General features: G+C 44.4%; 1 protein-coding gene across 5 annotated transcripts in view; it reads right to left on the minus strand.

Moving 5' to 3' along the window:
• Positions 1 to 7,678: 7,678 nt before the first annotated feature.
• Positions 7,679 to 17,433, minus strand: part of PRPSAP2 (phosphoribosyl pyrophosphate synthetase associated protein 2) — a 54,266-nt gene continuing 44,511 nt past the window's right edge. For 3 of the 5 annotated variants that reach the window (XM_021708609.1, XM_021708607.1, XM_021708606.1), the window contains 3 exons: positions 12,913 to 12,983; positions 10,288 to 10,434; positions 7,679 to 8,448 (listed from right to left, as the gene is read on the minus strand). In XM_021708609.1, coding sequence (XP_021564284.1) covers positions 8,290 to 8,448; positions 10,288 to 10,434; positions 12,913 to 12,983 — 377 coding nt within the window. In that variant the 3' untranslated portion in view covers positions 7,679 to 8,289. The remainder of the gene's footprint in view (positions 8,449 to 10,287; positions 10,435 to 12,912; positions 12,984 to 17,433) is intronic. The other 2 variants (XM_008050139.2, XM_021708608.1) reach the window with 2 other exon arrangements.

Here is a 17,433-nt window from a genome sequence, read left to right on the forward strand (position 1 = left end):
TGCACACCTGTAGTTACGGCTTCTTGGAAGGCTGAGGCAGAAGGATCGCCAGAGCCCAGCAGGTCAAGGCTGCGGTGGCGGGGAGCGGCCACTGCACTCCAGTCTGGGCGACAGAGTGAGATTCCGACTCAAAAAAAATAAATAAATAAGAATAAATAAATCCTGCTTTCAAAAAAAAAGAAAAGGAAAAGTCATAGTGCCTTTCACTTACACTCAGAAGTGAAAAAAGCAAGCTACAGACTCTCTCTTTCCCAGAATGAACACCCTATTAATCTAATCCTTGACATTTTATTTTTTATTGAGTCAGAATCTCACTCTGTCACCCAGACTGGAGTGCAGTGGCCGCTCCCCGCCACCGCAGCCTTGACCTGCTGGGCTCTGGCGATCCTTCTGCCTCAGCCTTCCAAGAAGCCGTAACTACAGGTGTGCACTACCACGCCCGGATATTTTTTGATTTATTGTAGAGATGAGGTCTTGCCAAGTTGCCTGGGTGGCCTCGGCCTCTCAAAGTGCTGAGATTACAGGCTGAGCCACCAAGCCCAGCTGACCCTTGACATTTTAAACACACTTGTTTAAAACATACCTTTCAGTAGCCCTTACTGCTCCTAAGATCAAGAGCAAGGTTGGCACCTGGTGCCCTAGCCCTGCCGCCACCCAGCTCCTGCTGCCCTCAGCTTGTCACTGAATGTTTAAGTCATACTTAACCTCAATGTCCCCCTGCATCTCACTCTGATTGGTGAACTCTTATCCAGCCCTCAAGATGGTGCTAAGCTGTCACTGCCTCTGTGAAGTCTTCCTTGGCTCCTCCTCCTCCCTGTCCCTGCTGGATTCTTGGGCTGTGTCACCTATGGTGTGGTAACTGCCCACATTCCTGTGGTTAGAGTGCAAGGTCTGCCTTTGATACATTTCTGCAGAAGGTCCGTGGAGCCCAGGAGACTGAGGACTTTTTTTTTTTGAGTTGGAGTCTCACTCCGTCGCCCAGACTAGAGTGCAGTGGCCGCTCCCGGCCACTGCAGCCTCGACCTGCTGGGATCCGGCGATCCTTCCGCCTCAGCCTTATGAGTAGCCGGAATTACAGGCATGCGCTACCACGCCCGGCTGATTTTTTTGATTTATTGCAGAGATGAGGTCTCGCCAAGCTGCCCAGGCGGGTCTCGAACCCGCGGGCTCAGGCAATCCACTCACCTCAGCCTCCCAAAGGCGCAGGATTACAGGCTGAGCCACGGAACTCGGCTGAGACAGGACTTTTAGATATTTTGTTGAGGATTTTTGCTTCTATGTTCGTGAAAGATGTTGGTCTTTAGTTTTATTTCTTTGTAACTTATTTGTCTGGTTTTGGTATTAGGGTGATACTGGTCTTATACAATGAGTTAGGAAGTATTCCCTCTCCATCTTCTGAAAGAGATTTTAAGGAATTAGTATGTTTTCTCCCTTGAATGTTTGACAGAATTTGACAGTGACCCCATCTGCACTTGGTGCTTTCTCTTTTGGAAGATTATTGATTATTGACTCAATTTCTTTCATAGATACAGGCCTACTCAGATGACCTATTTCTTCTTATATGCATTTTGGTAGATTGAGCCATTCAAGGAATTGGACTATTTCATATCACTTATCAAATGTGTGGGCATAGAGTTGTTCATGGTATTTCTTTTTTATCCTTTTAATGTTCATAGTGAACATTAAAGTGATGTCTACTTTTTCATTCATTTCATTTAATTTATATCAATAATGTGTTTCTTCTTCTTCTTTTTTTTTTTTTTTTTGAGTTGGAGTCTCACTCTGTCGCCCAGACTTGAGTGCAGTGGCTGCTCCCGGCCACCGCAGCCTCGACCTGCTGGGCTTCAGCGATCCTTCCGCCTCAGCCTTCCAAGTAGCCGGAATTACAGGCGTGCGCTACCACGCCCGGCTAATTTTTTGATTTATTGTAGAGATGAGGTCTCACCTGCCCAGGCGGGTCTTGAACCCCCGGGCTCAGGCAATTCACTCACCTCAGCCTCCCAAAGGCGCAGGATTACAGGCTGAGCCACTGAGTCTGGCTTGTTTCTTCTTTCTTTTTTCTTATTTGCCTAGCTAGAAGCTTATTGATTTTATTAATCTTTTCAAAGAACCAGTTTTTGGTGTCATTAATTTTCTCTATCAAATTTCAGTTTCAATTTTATTGATTTCTGCCTTAATTTTTATTATTTTCTTCTGCTTAATTTAGATTTAATTTACTCTTTTTTTCAGTTTTCTTAAGGTGTTAGTTTAGATAATTGATTTTTAGATCTTACTCCTCTTCTAATATATCTTTTTGTTGTTTTTTTAGTTGGAGTCTCACTCTGTCACCCAGGCTGGAGTGCAGTGGCACGTTCATGGCCACCACAGCCTTGACCTGCTGGACTCAGATGATCCTTCTGCCTCAGCCTTCCAAGTAGCTGGAACTACAGGCATGTGCTACCATGCCTAGCTTATTTTTTGGTTTATTGTAGAGACGCGGTCTCACCTAGTTGCCCAGGCTGGTCTCGAACCCCCAGGCTCAGACAATTGTCTCACCTTGGCCTCCCAAAGTGCTGAGATTACAGGCTGAGTCACCGTGCCCGGTTTAATATATACATTTAATGCTATAAAATTTCTTATGAGCATGGCTTTCACTGCATCCCACAAATTTTGAGAAGTTGTGATTTAAATCTTATTTAGATCAAAATATTTTAATTTTTTGTTTGAGATTTCTTCTTTGACCTATATGTTATTTAGAAGTGTGTTGTTGAATCTCCACATATTTTAGGATTTTATTTATTTATTTATTTTTGAATTGGAGTCTCGCTCTGTCGCCCAGACTGGAGTGCAGCGGCTGCTCCCGGTCACCGCAACCTCGACCTGCTGGGCTCCGGCGATCCTTCTGCCTCAGCCTTCCCAGTAGCCGGAATTACAGGCACGCGCTACCACGCCCGGCTAATTTTTTGATTTATTGTAGAGATGAGGTCTCGCTGCCCAGGCGGGTCTCAAACCCGCGGGCTCAGGCAATCCACTCACCTCAGCCTCCCAAAGGCGCAGGATTACAGGCTGAGTCACTGAGCCCGGCGGATTTTCTTTTTTTTAAAACAGGATTTATTGAGAGGACAGAAAAGCTCCCAAAGTGGGAGGGGACCCGAGAGGGTTGCCCTATTATAGGACTTTCCAGTTATTTTTCTGTTATCAATTTCTAGTTTCATTTCACTGTAGTCTGAGAGCAGACACTGTATGATTCCTATTCTTTTAAATTTGTTAAGGCCAGGTGTAGTGGCTCACATCTGTAATCCTAGGACTTTGAGGGGCCAGGCAGGAGGATCGCTTGAGGCCAGGAGTCCAAGACCCCATGTCTACAAAAAAAAAAAAAAAAAAAATTAGCCTGGCATGGTGACACATGCCTGTAGACCCAGCCACTTGGGAGGCTGAGGAGGAAAGATCCCCTAAGCCCAGGAGTTTGAGGCTGTGGTGAGCTGTGATCATGCCACTGCATTCCAGTCTGAGCAACAGAGTGAGACTCTGGTTTAAAAAAAATTGTTAAAGTTTATCATGAATGAAATCATAGGTAGGAAAAAAATTAGATAAAAATAAATTTGTTAAAGTATATTTTGTGAGCCGGACTTGGTGGCTCAGTCTGTAATCCCAGCACTTTGGGAGGCCAAGGCGAGTGGATTGTCTGAGCCCACAGGTTTGAGACCAGCCCGAGCAACTTGGTGAGACCTCGTATCTACAATAAATAAAAAATGAGCCAGGAATGGTAGCGTGTGCCTGTAGTTCCAGCTACTTGGAAGGCTGAGGCGGAAAGATTGCCGGAGCCCAGCAGGTCAGTCTGGGGTGGCTGTGAGTGTGCCACTGCTTTCCAGTCTGGGTGATGGAGTGAGACTCCAACTCAAATAAATAAATAAATAAAAATTTAAAAAGTGTATTTTGTGGCCAGAGCATGGTTTATCTTGGTGAATGAGCCACGTGAGCTTGAGAAGAATGTGTATTCTGCTGTCATTGCATAAAGTAGTCTATAAATTTCAATTCTATATAGTTATGATAGTGTTGTTGAGTTACTGATTTTCTGCCCTACTAGATCTACCCATTTCTGATAAGGGATGTTGAAGTCTTGAACTATAAAGTGGACTTATCTATTTTTCTTTGCAGTTCCATTCAATTTTGCCTCATATATTTTTATGCTCTGTTATGAGGCTCATACACGTTAAGAATTGCTATGTCTTGGCTCACGCCTATAATCCCAACACTTTGGGAGACTGAGGTGAGAGGATTACCTGAGCCCATGGGTTCAAGAACAGACGTGGCAGCTTGGCAAGACCTCATCTCTACAATAAATAAAAATATTAGCTGGGTGTGGTGGTGCATGCCTGTAGTCTCAGTTACTTGGAAGGCTAAAGTGGAAGGATCACCTGAGCCTAGCAGGTTGAGGCTGTGGTGGCCATGAATGTGCTGCTGTACTCCAGCCTGGGCTGACAGAGTGACACTCCAACTCAAAAAAAAAAAAAAAAATTGCTATGTCTTATTGGAACAAGGCTCCCTTAATCATTATGTATTGCCCTATTTTTATCTCTGTTAACTTTCATTGCTCTTAAGCCTGCTCTGTCTGAAATTAATATAACTACTCCTGGTCAGGTGTGGTGGCTTACACCTACAATCCCAGCACTTTGGGAGGCGGAGGCAGGAGGATTGCTTGAGCCCAGAAGTTTGAGAACAACCTGGGCAGTATAGCAAGACCATGTCTCTACAAAAAAAATTTTTTAATTTAACCAGGTGTAGTAGTGCACGCCTGTAGTCCCAGCTACTTGGGAGGCTAAGGGGAAAGGATCACCTGAACCTGGGGGGTTGAGGCTGTGGTAAGCCATGTTCATACCACTGTACTCCAGCCTGGGTGTTAGAGAGCCTGAGTCAAAAAATAAATAAATAAAATAAAAAGAAGAAAAACCATGCATCAATAACCTAACTGTACACCTGAAAATCAAGGACTTGGGAGGTCTTTGGTCGGGGTATGCTTGACATGTTTGGAAGAATGCTGGCCTGGGGAGCAGAAAGCTTTCTTCTGACTCTGAACTTGACTGGTCGCAGTGCTGGACCTTGAAGGAAGGAAACTGTGAAAGCCAAAGGATGAACGTCCCTGGCACAGTTGTGACTGAGTTGGTGTGTATCCATCCTGTGGTTTTTTTTTTGTTTTTTGTTTTGCGTTGGAGTCTCACTCGGTCGCCCAGACTGGAGTGCAGTGGCCGCTCCCGGCCACCGCAGCCTCGACCTGCTGGGCTCCGGCGATCCTTCCGCCCCAGCCTTCCAAGCAACTGGAACTGCAGACGCGCTACCACGCCCGGCTGATTTTTGGATTTATTGTAGAGATGAGGTCTCGCCAAGTGGCCCGGGCGGGTCTCGAACCCGCGGGCTCGGGCAAATCCTGTGTTCTTAATGCCGCGACAGCATTGGTCCAACCCACAAGTCCGTCAAGCGATGACGTCACAACCAGGATTGGAACCGATGAGCCTTTCTCCTGTTACAGAATTTCTGGGCCGCCTCCCCCTTCCCTTTGGCCGCTCCGTGGAGATGGCGGTCTGCGTGGCAAACAGGGCGTCTCTGACCGAAGCAAAGCCCTACACGGAAAAGCTGGGACCCCTGGGAGGGCAAGAGGGGCGTTGAGGGGCGGGTGGAGGGAGATGTGCTCCCGCGGCCCTCAGAGCCCCCCAGCACTCCTCCACAGGCCCGGAGCTGGCCCGCCGCTCGAGCCCTCCACCCCCTGCCCGCTGGCTCCACTCCTCTCCCCTTCTCTGCTGTCTTCCCTCTCCCTGGCAGAGAAGCGGCCCAGCCTCCCAGGCTCTGCTCTCCCCAGGCTCCAGCCACAACTGGGATGTGGGTTCCTTCTCATCTTCGCCTCCTTCCGGAGCTTAGAACAGAACTTTGAGTCTCTCTGGAGGTGAAGGATCCTGACTTTAACATCTGTTTTCATTCACTTTTTTTAAAAGTTGGGGTCTCACTCTGTCGCCCAGACTGGACTGCAGTGGCACCATCATGGCTCATCACAGCCTTGATGACCTGGGCTCAGGTGATCTTTCTGCCTCAGCCTCCCCAGAGTAGCTGGGACTGTAGGCATGCACCAACTCGGTCAGCTAAATTTTTGTTTTTGTAGAGACGAGATCTTTCTATGTTGCCCAGGCTGGTGCCGACCTCCTGGCCTCACACGATCCTCCCGTTTCGGCTGACCAAAGCCCTGGAATTACAGGTGTGAGCCTCTGTACCTGGCTTCATTCACGTCTGTCAATGTGACTTTTCTTCATGGAGAATGACATGCCAGGAAAACCCACAGGGTGAAACCTCACTGGACACAGCCAGCAGGAGGAAGCCCCCTATTGAAGGAGCTCAAAAGTACCCTCCTCCCTTGCTAGTGCAGCAACAGGAAGGGCCATTGTGCCAGAGCCACACCGGGGGTTGGGGGGTAGAAGGGGTGCCCCATGGCGGCTCAAAGTGTGTCACTTGTTCTAAACCACATGGCGACTTCCTCAACTGTCATCTATAACAGAAAATGGTAAGGCAGTAATTAAAGGGGCAGAAGGTGGGAAAATGAACCCAGTGTCTGGAGAGGTGAGACCCGCCACTAAAGTCTTCATCCCATTTCACAGAATTAATATGAAGTCCCGACGCCACAAGCAGGTTTCTTTCTCATGGGTGGCGACACCCTTTCCCCAAAGCTCTTCTTCCAAATGTGGCTGGAGAACAGAGGCCTGCGACTGACTGGAGACACGCCAGCTGAAGGAGCCCTCAGTGCGTATCCCCGAAGCCCATTCATGCTGAAGATCGGGAGATCCCATTTCTAGGGACAGGTTTGCAATAGCAAGGACATTTTGAAAACGACTCTTGTCACTCACTGGATCTGAAGTCTTGGGGTGGGAATACCTTTCTCCCAAGCTGTTTCCTCAGGGGTAAACAGAGAGGGAGCGGCACTACTGGATGTGCTGAGAAGGGTGAGAGGGAGCCCGTGGGACACACAGGCAGCTTCCAGAAGCAGAGCACTTGGCACTTCCACACCCACAGAGCTCCCAGACCTGCTCTGGGCAAGCCCCCGGCCACGCTGCTCTCTGTGGAGCACTGAGAAGCCCCGACATGGCAAATGGTAAGTGCTAAATCAACTGCTGTTTTATTCCAGATCTAATCTAGCGAGGCGGAAAGCAAAGGTTTAAGGCAGAAATCAGTTTTCGTGTGAGTCTGTTCTTCCTCCATGAATGGAGCCCAGTTCCCCCCCCCCCCCACTGGTGTGACCCCAGGCTATAGCGCTCCAGGGGACCGATTCCGGTGGACTCTGGTTCTAAACTCTCAACTCTCAGACCAAGGATACTTAAGACTTTGACAGCAACAGTCATGTCACTTGCCCCTTGGGATGCCCCTGGCATCTCACTCCTCTAGAACATGTTTCAAGAAGGGCATGCTGTGGAAAAGGGAGCAAAGCCACACCAAGATCAGATGGTAGTCTAAGCCCCCTTATGCCCCTCCTGCCTGCAGCCTCTTATCCTGAGGTTCAGACTCTTCTCCTGCCTCAAATGATTAGGAACTTCCAGGGTCTTGGACAATATTACATACAGAGAATATTACATAATACAGAGAATATTACATCCCTAACAGGCTTACCATATTCCCCAGAAAAGTTGCAGAAGAATAAACTTAATAAACTGATAAACACGTCGATATCCACAGCATGTATATTCAGCTTTCATTTTATTTCAGTTAAAAAACAATTGCCAAAACACAGAATTTAAAAAAACACACACGAACACAGGTTTTATTCCTTCTTTAGTTGCAGAAAATAAATACAATCACATATTCCATATGCTTGTCTATAAAAGCATTTCTAAAAATGTCATTTACTAGATTCAACAGTATAATCTGGCTTTTTAATTGCAGGTTATCATACAGTGGATCATGTTATTTTATTAACTTGTTTAAACACTTGGCTTAAGCAACTCTGGGAAAAGGCGGTTTGTGAGCTTAGAAATTGTATTCCAAGTGTTATTCTTTTAAACAGTTAGATGAAAAAAATCAGATTTTAACTTATTGTATTGAAGAGGAGAATAAAGTTTTTCTTCTATAAAAATTGCCCCCAAACCCACAAACGCCCAAACTGACATAAAAAGTTGGTCTATCTTCATAGGAATCAACAGGAAGGAAGGGCATGGGAAGAGGAAGGAACACACACAATAGCCCCTGTGAAATACATCCCACCAAGCACGACCCCTCACAGCATTCATCCTTATGCTTCCAGTTTGGCCCTTGGGAATTTTGAAAAAGGAAAACTTCTCAGTCATCTAACCCTATGTTTCTGAAAAGGTAGGACATGGACTCCCCATTGTGAATCCGGCGGATTGCTTCTGAAAGGATCATGCTGATGTCCACAGTTTTAATCTTGGGGCACTGGAGTTTCTGGACTTCGTGTGGAATTGTATTGGTGACCACGACCTGTGAATCGAGAAAATCCAAGAGCATGAGAAAGTCAAGTAGCCTCATCGTTTGACCTAAAAACATGACACATTTTCAAATCTCTGAGGTTCTCTATGACAGGAAGACAAGTCTAACTTCAACAATGTTCCCAGGCACTGTGACACTACCTGTGTTTCTTAGGTTAAGACTTGAGAACCTCACACCCACTAGGACAGGTATGGCCAAAAAGACAGATAGTTGATGAGGATGTGGAGAAACTGGAATCCCAACTCACTGCTGGTAGAAATGTAAAAATGGTTCAGCTGCTTTGGAAAACAGTCTGGCAGGTCCTTGAAAGTTTAAATATAAAGTTACTATATAACCCAGCAATTCTAATCCAAGGTATGCACCCAAGATAATTGAAAACATGTCCACACAAAAACTTGTACTCAAATGTTCATAGCAGGCCAGGTGTAGTGGCTCACACCTGTGACACCAGCACTTTGGAAGGCTGAGGTGAGAGAATTACTTGTGCCCAGGAGTTAAGGCTGCAGTGAGCTATGACTGTGCCACTGAGTGGCACTCCAGCCTGGGTGACAAAATAAGACTCTGTCTCTAAAAAAATTTAAATAAGTAAATGTTCACAACAGTATTATTCATAATAATTAAAAAGTGGAAAAAAAATTTCAATCAAAGTAGAAAGAGAACTGGGCATGGTAAATCATGCCCGTAATCCCAGCACTTTGGGAGGCAAAGGCAAGAAAACTTCCCGAGCCCAGAGTTTAGGACCAGCCTGGGCAACGTGGCAAGACCTTATCTCTATAAAATCAAAAAAATTAACTGGGCATGCTTGTGGTTTTATCTATTTGGAAGGCTGAGGTGGAAGGATCGCCTGAGCCCAGCAGGTCAAGACTATGGTAGCCATGATTGTGCTAATGTTCTCCAGCCAGGATAACAGAGTGAGACTCTTGACTCAAAAAAAAATAAATAAACAGGCCGGGCTCAGTGGCTCAGCCTGTAATCCCAACACTTTGGGAGACTGAGGTGAGTGGATTGCCTGAGCCTGCGAGGCCTGGACAATTTGGCAAGACTTTGTCTCTACAATAAATTAAAAAACTAGCTGGGCGTGGTAGTGTGTGCCTGTAGTTCTGGCTACTTGGAAGGCTGAGGCGGAGGGATCGCCTGAGCCCAGCAGGTTAACGCTGGGGTGGCTGTAAGCATGCGTGCCACTGCACTCTAGCCTGGGCAACAGAGTAAGACTTCAACTCAAAAATAAAAAACAAAAAACAAAACAAAAGGATACAGACAAAATGAGGTATAGTCATACAATGGAAAATTACTCCATTATAGTAGGAACAAAGTACTGATCCGTGTCACAGAGTGGATGAACCTTGAAAATATTATGCTGAGTGAAAGAAGCCAGACACAAAAAACCACGCATTGTATGACCTCATCTATGTGAAATGTCCAGAATAGGCAAATCTAAAGAGACAAAAAGCAGATTAGTGGTTGCCAGGCACTGAGGGAACTGAGAGGAAATGTGGAGTGACTGCTAATGGGTACAGGGTTTCCTTGTGGGGAGAGAGAATGTTCTAAAATCACTGTGATAAAGACTGTGTGGCTTCAAACATTCTAAGAGCCACTGAACCATTTTAAATGGGTGAATTGTATGGTATGTGAATTACATCTCAATAAAGCTGTATCTTTAAAAAAGTGGTAGAGTTCACGGCTTATATTCATTTAAACACAAATACAACCCATGTTTTGAATCCTTTGACTACCAAACAGCTCATTCCTGCACCTCCTCTCTGTAACTAAGGGTTGGGATATGCCAAAGTGTCTGGGCAGCTGTGCCCAGACACAGCCAGACCCTGTTACCTCGTCAATGGCAGACTCCTCAATCAGCCGGGGGGCGTCGGAAGATAACAAGCCATGAGTTGCCATCACGAAGATTTTATATGCACCCCTTTCCTTCAGGGTCTCTGCTGCAGCAAGAAAGCTGTCAACGTCATCAATGATGTCATCCTGCCAAATCACAGACAGAACAAAGGTATATGAGCACTTGCAAGAACAGGTAAAATCGTGCAGCCACTTTGGAAAATAATCCGACAGTTTCTACAAGACCCCTACTTGCGACTACCATGTAAACCAACAACTGCATTTATCTCAGATAACTGCGATTACCTCAGAGAAAATAAAACTCTGTTCACACAAAACTCATCCATGAATGTGCATAGCAATTTTGGGTTTAATAGTTAAAAACCAGAAATAATCCAAATGTCCTTCAACAAACTGTAGTACCTGTATCCATGGAATACTGCTCAGCAATAAATAAAATATTAATATACAAAACAGGATGGATCTCAGGGGAATTCTGGTAAGTGAAAAAGTTCATCTCAAAGGCTAAACATTGTATAATCCATTTATATGACACTCTTGAAATAATCATCATAGAGACAGAGGACAGATGAGCGGTTGCCAGGTGCTGCGGTCTGAACGCTTCTGTCCTTCCAGAACTCAGGTGTTGGAAACTCACTCCCCAGGGCAACAGTGCTGAGAGGTGGGGTCTGGGGAGGTATTTAGGTCCCTTGGCTCCTCCCCATGATGGACTTGTGCTGCTATAACAAAGGCTTCCCTCCCTCCCGCTCAGAGGCCACATGAGGGTACAGAGTTTGTCCTTTTTTGTTCCTGCACTCTCTGCCATGTGAGGACTTGGGGAGAAGGCCCTCACCAGACCAAATGCTGGCACCATAATCTTGGACTTCCAGCTTCCAGAACAGTGAGATAATGAATTTCTCTTCTTTAAAAATACCCCAGCCGGGCTCGGTGGCTCAGCCTGTAATCCCGCGTCTTTGGGAGGCTGAGGTGAGTGAATTGCCTGAGCCCGCGGGTTCGAGACCCGCCTGGGCAGCGAGACCTCATCTCTACAATAAATAAAAAAAAAAAAAAAATACCCCAGTCTCAGATATCCTGTTAACAGCAGCACAAAACGAATGAATCATCAGAGTTGGGGGTTGGGCGGAAGGTGGTGGATGTGGCTATGAACGACAGCATGGCTCTGTGGGGAGGGGAGGGGGTACTTCTGTGTCTTGACTGTCTTGACACACACACACACACACACACACACACAGAAAACGACAGCATGGCTCTGTGGGGAGGGGGTACTTCTGTGTCTTGACACACACACATACAAACAGTGCACATACAATGGGGGCTCTCTGGAGGAGCTCTGTGGGCTGTGACACTGAGAATTTCCAGGTTATGTTACTGTTCTACAGTTAGGCAAAATGGAGGATACTGGGTAAAGAGGATGCAGGATGTCCCTGTACATTTTTTCCTACTTCTTGTGGATCTATAATTACTTCAAAATCAAAACTTTTGAAAAAAATGCAGTTGTAATAGAAAGGGGGGAAGAAGTGCTTTTGAATCCACAGCATCTTGTTACTGTAGTCTATGCCCATTAAGGAATAAATTAGCAGACAGCTATTACCTGTAGGGTGATGTGGGAGATTTTCTAACCTGAAAAAGGTGCATACACAATTACCAAGCACTGCAGATAATGTGGGGCACTCACCATGAGGATTGGGAAATGGGTGCAACTGCTTTGGAAACAATTTGGCATACCCTGTAAAGCTGAAAATGGGCATACCTTCAACTCCACTCCCAGGCATGTATGCACTGGAGAATAAGTCCCAAGGATGTTCAAAGTAGTATTGTGTGAAAATTTAAAAACTATATGTTCAATGTCTGGAGAACAGATAAATCAGCTGTGTAATAATTATACCATGGAACACCATATAGCAGTGAAAAAGAATAATGCACAACTGCCTGCCATTACACGGGAAATTTCAACAATGGTGCTAAACAAAAAAGTCACGAAGTACACAAAGACATCATTTATAGAAACCTCAAAAATAAGCCAACCAATACAAGACAGCATTTAAGAACATATGTACTCGAGGCAGACTGTAAAGACAAGGAAGAAAATGGGCAGCTTTCAGGGTAGCAACAACTTTTGAGGGGAAGAGAGAAGACAGACCAGGGTGAGCCCAGCAGAGGCTTCCAGGGTACCCAGTGATGCGCCATGCCTTACATGCGCTAGCAGGTAGCCAGCTATTCATTCTATTCTTCTTTAAACTACAGGCATTAAGTGTACTCTTTTTGTGCACTGGTTTTATGACGTGTGGAAGGACTTGTGTTTTAAACAGTTATTAATATAATCAACTTTGTACCCTACTTTAATCACAAAAAAATTTCCCACGTTATGACAAACAGATGCACAATATTTAGTTAACGAAGTAGTTAGCAAATTTTAAATAAACTAATGGTAACATTTTAAAATTTCTGGGTCAAAGTAAACATTTAGCACAAGGCACCAACTTGAAGGAAACTTACCTGGTCATGCCACTATCCCTAGGCCTTTTATATGCCCACAATTAATAAATAAGTCAACAGAATAACAATGACAAATATGAAAATGAATAATAAAAGAGACCCACATACCACGATGATGGCAATCCTTCCTCCAACATCGCCAACCACGGTGATTGGAGGCTTTTCTTTAGGAATTAGCACTGGTCAGAAAAAAATACATGAAAGATTTCATGTTAAAAAGTAAAGCTTTAAGAAGGCAATGTCTCATGATAAAAAGGCCCAACAAACTAGGGATAGAAAGGAACTTGCTCAATCTGATAAGGGTAACTATGAAAACCCACAGCTAACATGATACGTGTTAGTAAGGGTAGTTAGGTAAGAAAAAGAAATAAAAGGCATCCAGACCAGAGAGGATAGGTAAAACTATCTCTACTAGCAGATGACATGATCCTGAAAATACCAAAGAATCCACAAAAAAAACTACCAAAGCTAATATACAAATTCAGCAAAGTTGCAGAATACAAGACCAACACAAAAATCAGTTGCATTTCAGCAATGCACAATCCAAAGAGGAAATTAAGAAAGCAATTCCATTTATAAGAGGATCAAAAACAAAAAACTCTAAGAGTAAATGTAATTAAGGAGGTGAAAAACTTGTGAAAACTACAAAACGTTGCTAGAAAAATTAAAATACGATTCTTACATAAGCAATAAAGTTGATTTCATCAAAATTAAAACTTTTTGTGTGATGAAGGACATGATCAAGAAAGTGAAAAGATAACCTACAAAAAATATTTGTATATCATGTAGTTGATAAGCGTCTAGTATCCAAAATATATACAGAACTCTTATAACGCAACAAAAACCCAAACAACCCAATTTTTAAATGGACAAAGAATCTGAATAGACATTTCTCCAGGGAGAAATACAAACAGCCAACAAACACATGAAAAGATATTCAACATCATTAGTCATTAGGGAAATACAAGTCAAAATCACAGTAGGATGCCATTGTATACCCTCTAGGATGGCTACAATAAAAAAATATTGGCCAGGCATGGTGGCTCAATCTGTAATCCCAGCACTTTGGGAGGCCAAGGTAAGAGGATTGCCTGAGCCCGGAGGTTCGAGACCAGCCCGGGCAACTTGGTGAGACCTCATCTCTATAATAAATCACAAAAATTAGCTGGGCATGGTGGCACACATTTGTAGTTCCAGCTACTTGGAAGTCTGAGGTGGAAGGATCACCTAAAGCCCAGCAGGTCGAGGCTGTGGTGGCCGTGAGCATGCCATAGCATTCCAGCCTGGGTGACAGAGTGAGACTCCAACTCAAACAAACAAACAAACAAACAAATAAAAAAAACAGAAAAGCAGTGTTGGTGAAGATGTAGAGAAATTGAAACCCTTGTCCATCGCTGGTGGGAATGTAAAATGGTGCAGCTGCCGTGGAAAACATCATGGAAAGTCCTCAAAAATTTAAACATAGAATTTCCGTATGACTCAGCAATTCCCATTCTAGGTATATACCAAGAGAAATGAAATCATAGTCCACACAGAGACTCATACATGAATGCACAAGCAGCACGACGGCCCAAAAGTGGAAACAATTCAAATTCCCATCAACGAATGAATAAAGTGTGATAAATCCATATAATGGAGTATTATTTGTCTGCCAAAAGGAATGAGTGCTGACATGCTACAACATGGATAAACCTCAAAGACATGCTAAGTGAAAGAAGCCAGACACAAAAGCCCACATATGTATGATTCCAACTACATAAAATGTCCAGAATAGGCAAATTCATAAAGACAGAAGACAGATTAGTGGTTGCCAGGGACTGGGGAAAGGAAACTTGTGGGGGTGACTACTTGATGGATGGATACAAGATATTCTGGGATGATGGAAAGTTTTAAAACTAGAAAGAAATGGTAGTTATACAACATTGTGAATGTGCTAAATGCCAGTGAATTTTACACTTTAAAACTGTTAATTCTAAACTATATTTCTCTTCAATTTTTTTTAAGGTCAGTATCACTAAGGAAAAAAAGTAAAAGGACTGTTCTAGATCAGGGCTTCTCAACCACTGACATGTTAGGTCAGATAATTTTTTGTTGTGAGGGGCTGTCCTGTGTGCTGTTAGAAGTTTAGCTGCATCCTTAGTCTCTACTCACTAGATGCCAGTAGCAACCTCCTTACAGGGTGACAATCAAAATATCTCCAGACATTTCCAAATGTCCTCTAGGACAAGGGTACTGGTCCATGGCCTATAAGGAACCGGGTTGCCCAGCAGGAGGCAAGCGGCGGGTGAGTGAGAGAAGAATCATCTGTATTTATAGCCATTCCCCATCATTCACATTACTGCCTGAGCTCTACCTCATGTCAGATCAACAGTGGCATTAAATTCTCATTGGAGTGCGAAGTATTGTGAACCGCACATGAGAGGGATCTAGGTTGCGTACTCCTTATAAGAATCTAATGCCTAGCCGGGCTCGGTGGCTCAGCCTGTAATCCCGCGCCTTTGGGAGGCTGAGGTGAGTGGATTGCCTGTGCCCGTGGGTTCGAGACCCACCTAGGCAGCGAGACCTCATCTCTACAATAAATAAAAAAAAAAATTAGCTGGGCGTGGTAGCGCGCGCCTGTAATTTTGGGTACTCGGAAAGCTGAGGAGGAAGGATCGCCGGAGCCCAGCAGGTCGAGGCTGCGGTGGCCGGGAGTGGCCACTGCACTCCAGTCTGGGCGACAGAGTGAGACTCCAACTCAAAAAATAAAAATAAAAATTTAGCCGGGTGTGGTAGCGCATGCCTGTAATTCCAGCTACTTGGAAGGCTGAGGCGGAAGGATCGCTGGAGCCCAGCAGGTTGAGGCTGTGGTGGCCAGAAGCGGCCACTGCACTCCAGTCTGGGCGACAGAGTGAGACTCCGACTCAAAAAAAAAAAAAAAAAAAGAGAATCTAATGCCTGATGATCTGAGGTGGAGCTGAGGCAGTGATTCTAGCACTGGGGAGTGGCTGCAAATACAGATTAACATTAGCAGAGAGGTTTGACTGCACAGAGACCATAATAAATTAATTGCTTGCAGATAATCTAACGCATGTCAAAACCCTATCAGTGAGTGGCAAGTAACAAGCTGCATCTGGTGGCACATCGAGTTGATGTACTTCAATTGTACAGCTATATCTGGTGGCAGGCTTTAAGTCAGAGTCCAAAACTTATTTCAGTCTGCCTGTGGCCCATTCATTATTTTATTTACCACTTCCATCTGTGCCTCTTTCCTGCATTGCACACTTGTCTCAGTCACAGTTTTGGTAAGCCCGCAAGCTAACTCTAGTCAAAATGAGTAAAAAACAAACATTACTGGAGAGCTTCTTTGAAAAGGGGGAAAGACCCGATGAGAGAGCAGAAGACTCTAAGGCTGCCAACAAAAAGAAAGCTGCATTTAAAAGAAAATACCAAGAGTCCTACTTAAATTATGGGTTCATTGCAACAGGTGATTCATGTTCTCCAAGCTCACTTTGTATAATATGTGGCAACTGGCTAGCCAACGAAGCCATGAAACCTTCAAAACTGCTTCACCACATGGAGACCAAGCACTCTGCATTAAAAGATAAGCCTTTGGAGTTTAAAAAAAAACTGTGAACACAAATAACAGAATCAATTATTGAAGGCCATCACTTCATCAACTGTGTCTGCACTGAGAGCATCATTCTTAGTGGTTAATCACATTGCTAAAGCTAAGAAGCCCTTTGCTGTTGGTGAAGAGCTGATCCTGCCTCCTGCTAAGGACATCTGTCATGAACTTTTAGGAGAAGCTGCAGTTCAAAAGGTGGCATGTGTTCCTCTTTCAGCTAGCACCATAACTAGATGAAGTGATGAAACACTAGAGGATACTGAGGCACAACTGTTAGAGAGGATTAATGAGTCATGGTAGGCAATTCAGGTTGTCGAGTTTACCAGTACTGACAAGGCAACAAAGCTTATTTTTGTGATATAATTTCAGGAGGATGTGCATAAGAATATGTTATTAATATGTGCACCTTCGCTGCCAACCAACACCACAGATGTAGAACTATTCAAGTCTTTGGACAATTACATATCAGGAAAATGGAATTGGTCATTTTGTGTTGGTATATGCACGGAGAGAGCAGCTGCCATGTCTGGACGGCTTTCTGGTTTCACTACTTGGGTCCAAGAGGTTGCTTCTGAATGTTAGTCCATGCACTGTGTCATTCACAGGGAAATGCTGGCTAGCTGGAAAATGTCACTTGAACTTAACGTTTTGCAGGACATGATTAAAATTATCACATTAAAGTATATGCCCTTAACTCATGTCTGTTCATGCAGCTCTGTGAGGAGATGGACTCAGAGCACACAAATCTTCTCTTATACACAGAAGTGAGATGGCTTTCTAAAGGTAGATCACTGGCCAGAGTTTTTGACTATGAGACCCACTCCAGAGGTTTCTTTTAGAAAAACAGTCACCACTTCCAGCACATTTCAGTGACACAGAATGGGTCACAAAACTTGCTTACTTGTGTCATATTCAACCTGCTCAACGAACTCAATCTGTCACTTCAGGAGAGAATGACAACTGTGTTCAAGTCGGCAGATAAAGTGGCGGCATTCAAAGCCAACCTGAAATTATGGGGGCAA

This window comes from Carlito syrichta, unplaced genomic scaffold (genome assembly GCF_000164805.1).
Source record: "Carlito syrichta isolate Samal-C Ts95f unplaced genomic scaffold, Tarsius_syrichta-2.0.1 Scaffold143064, whole genome shotgun sequence".
Lineage (NCBI taxonomy): Eukaryota > Metazoa > Chordata > Mammalia > Primates > Tarsiidae > Carlito > Carlito syrichta.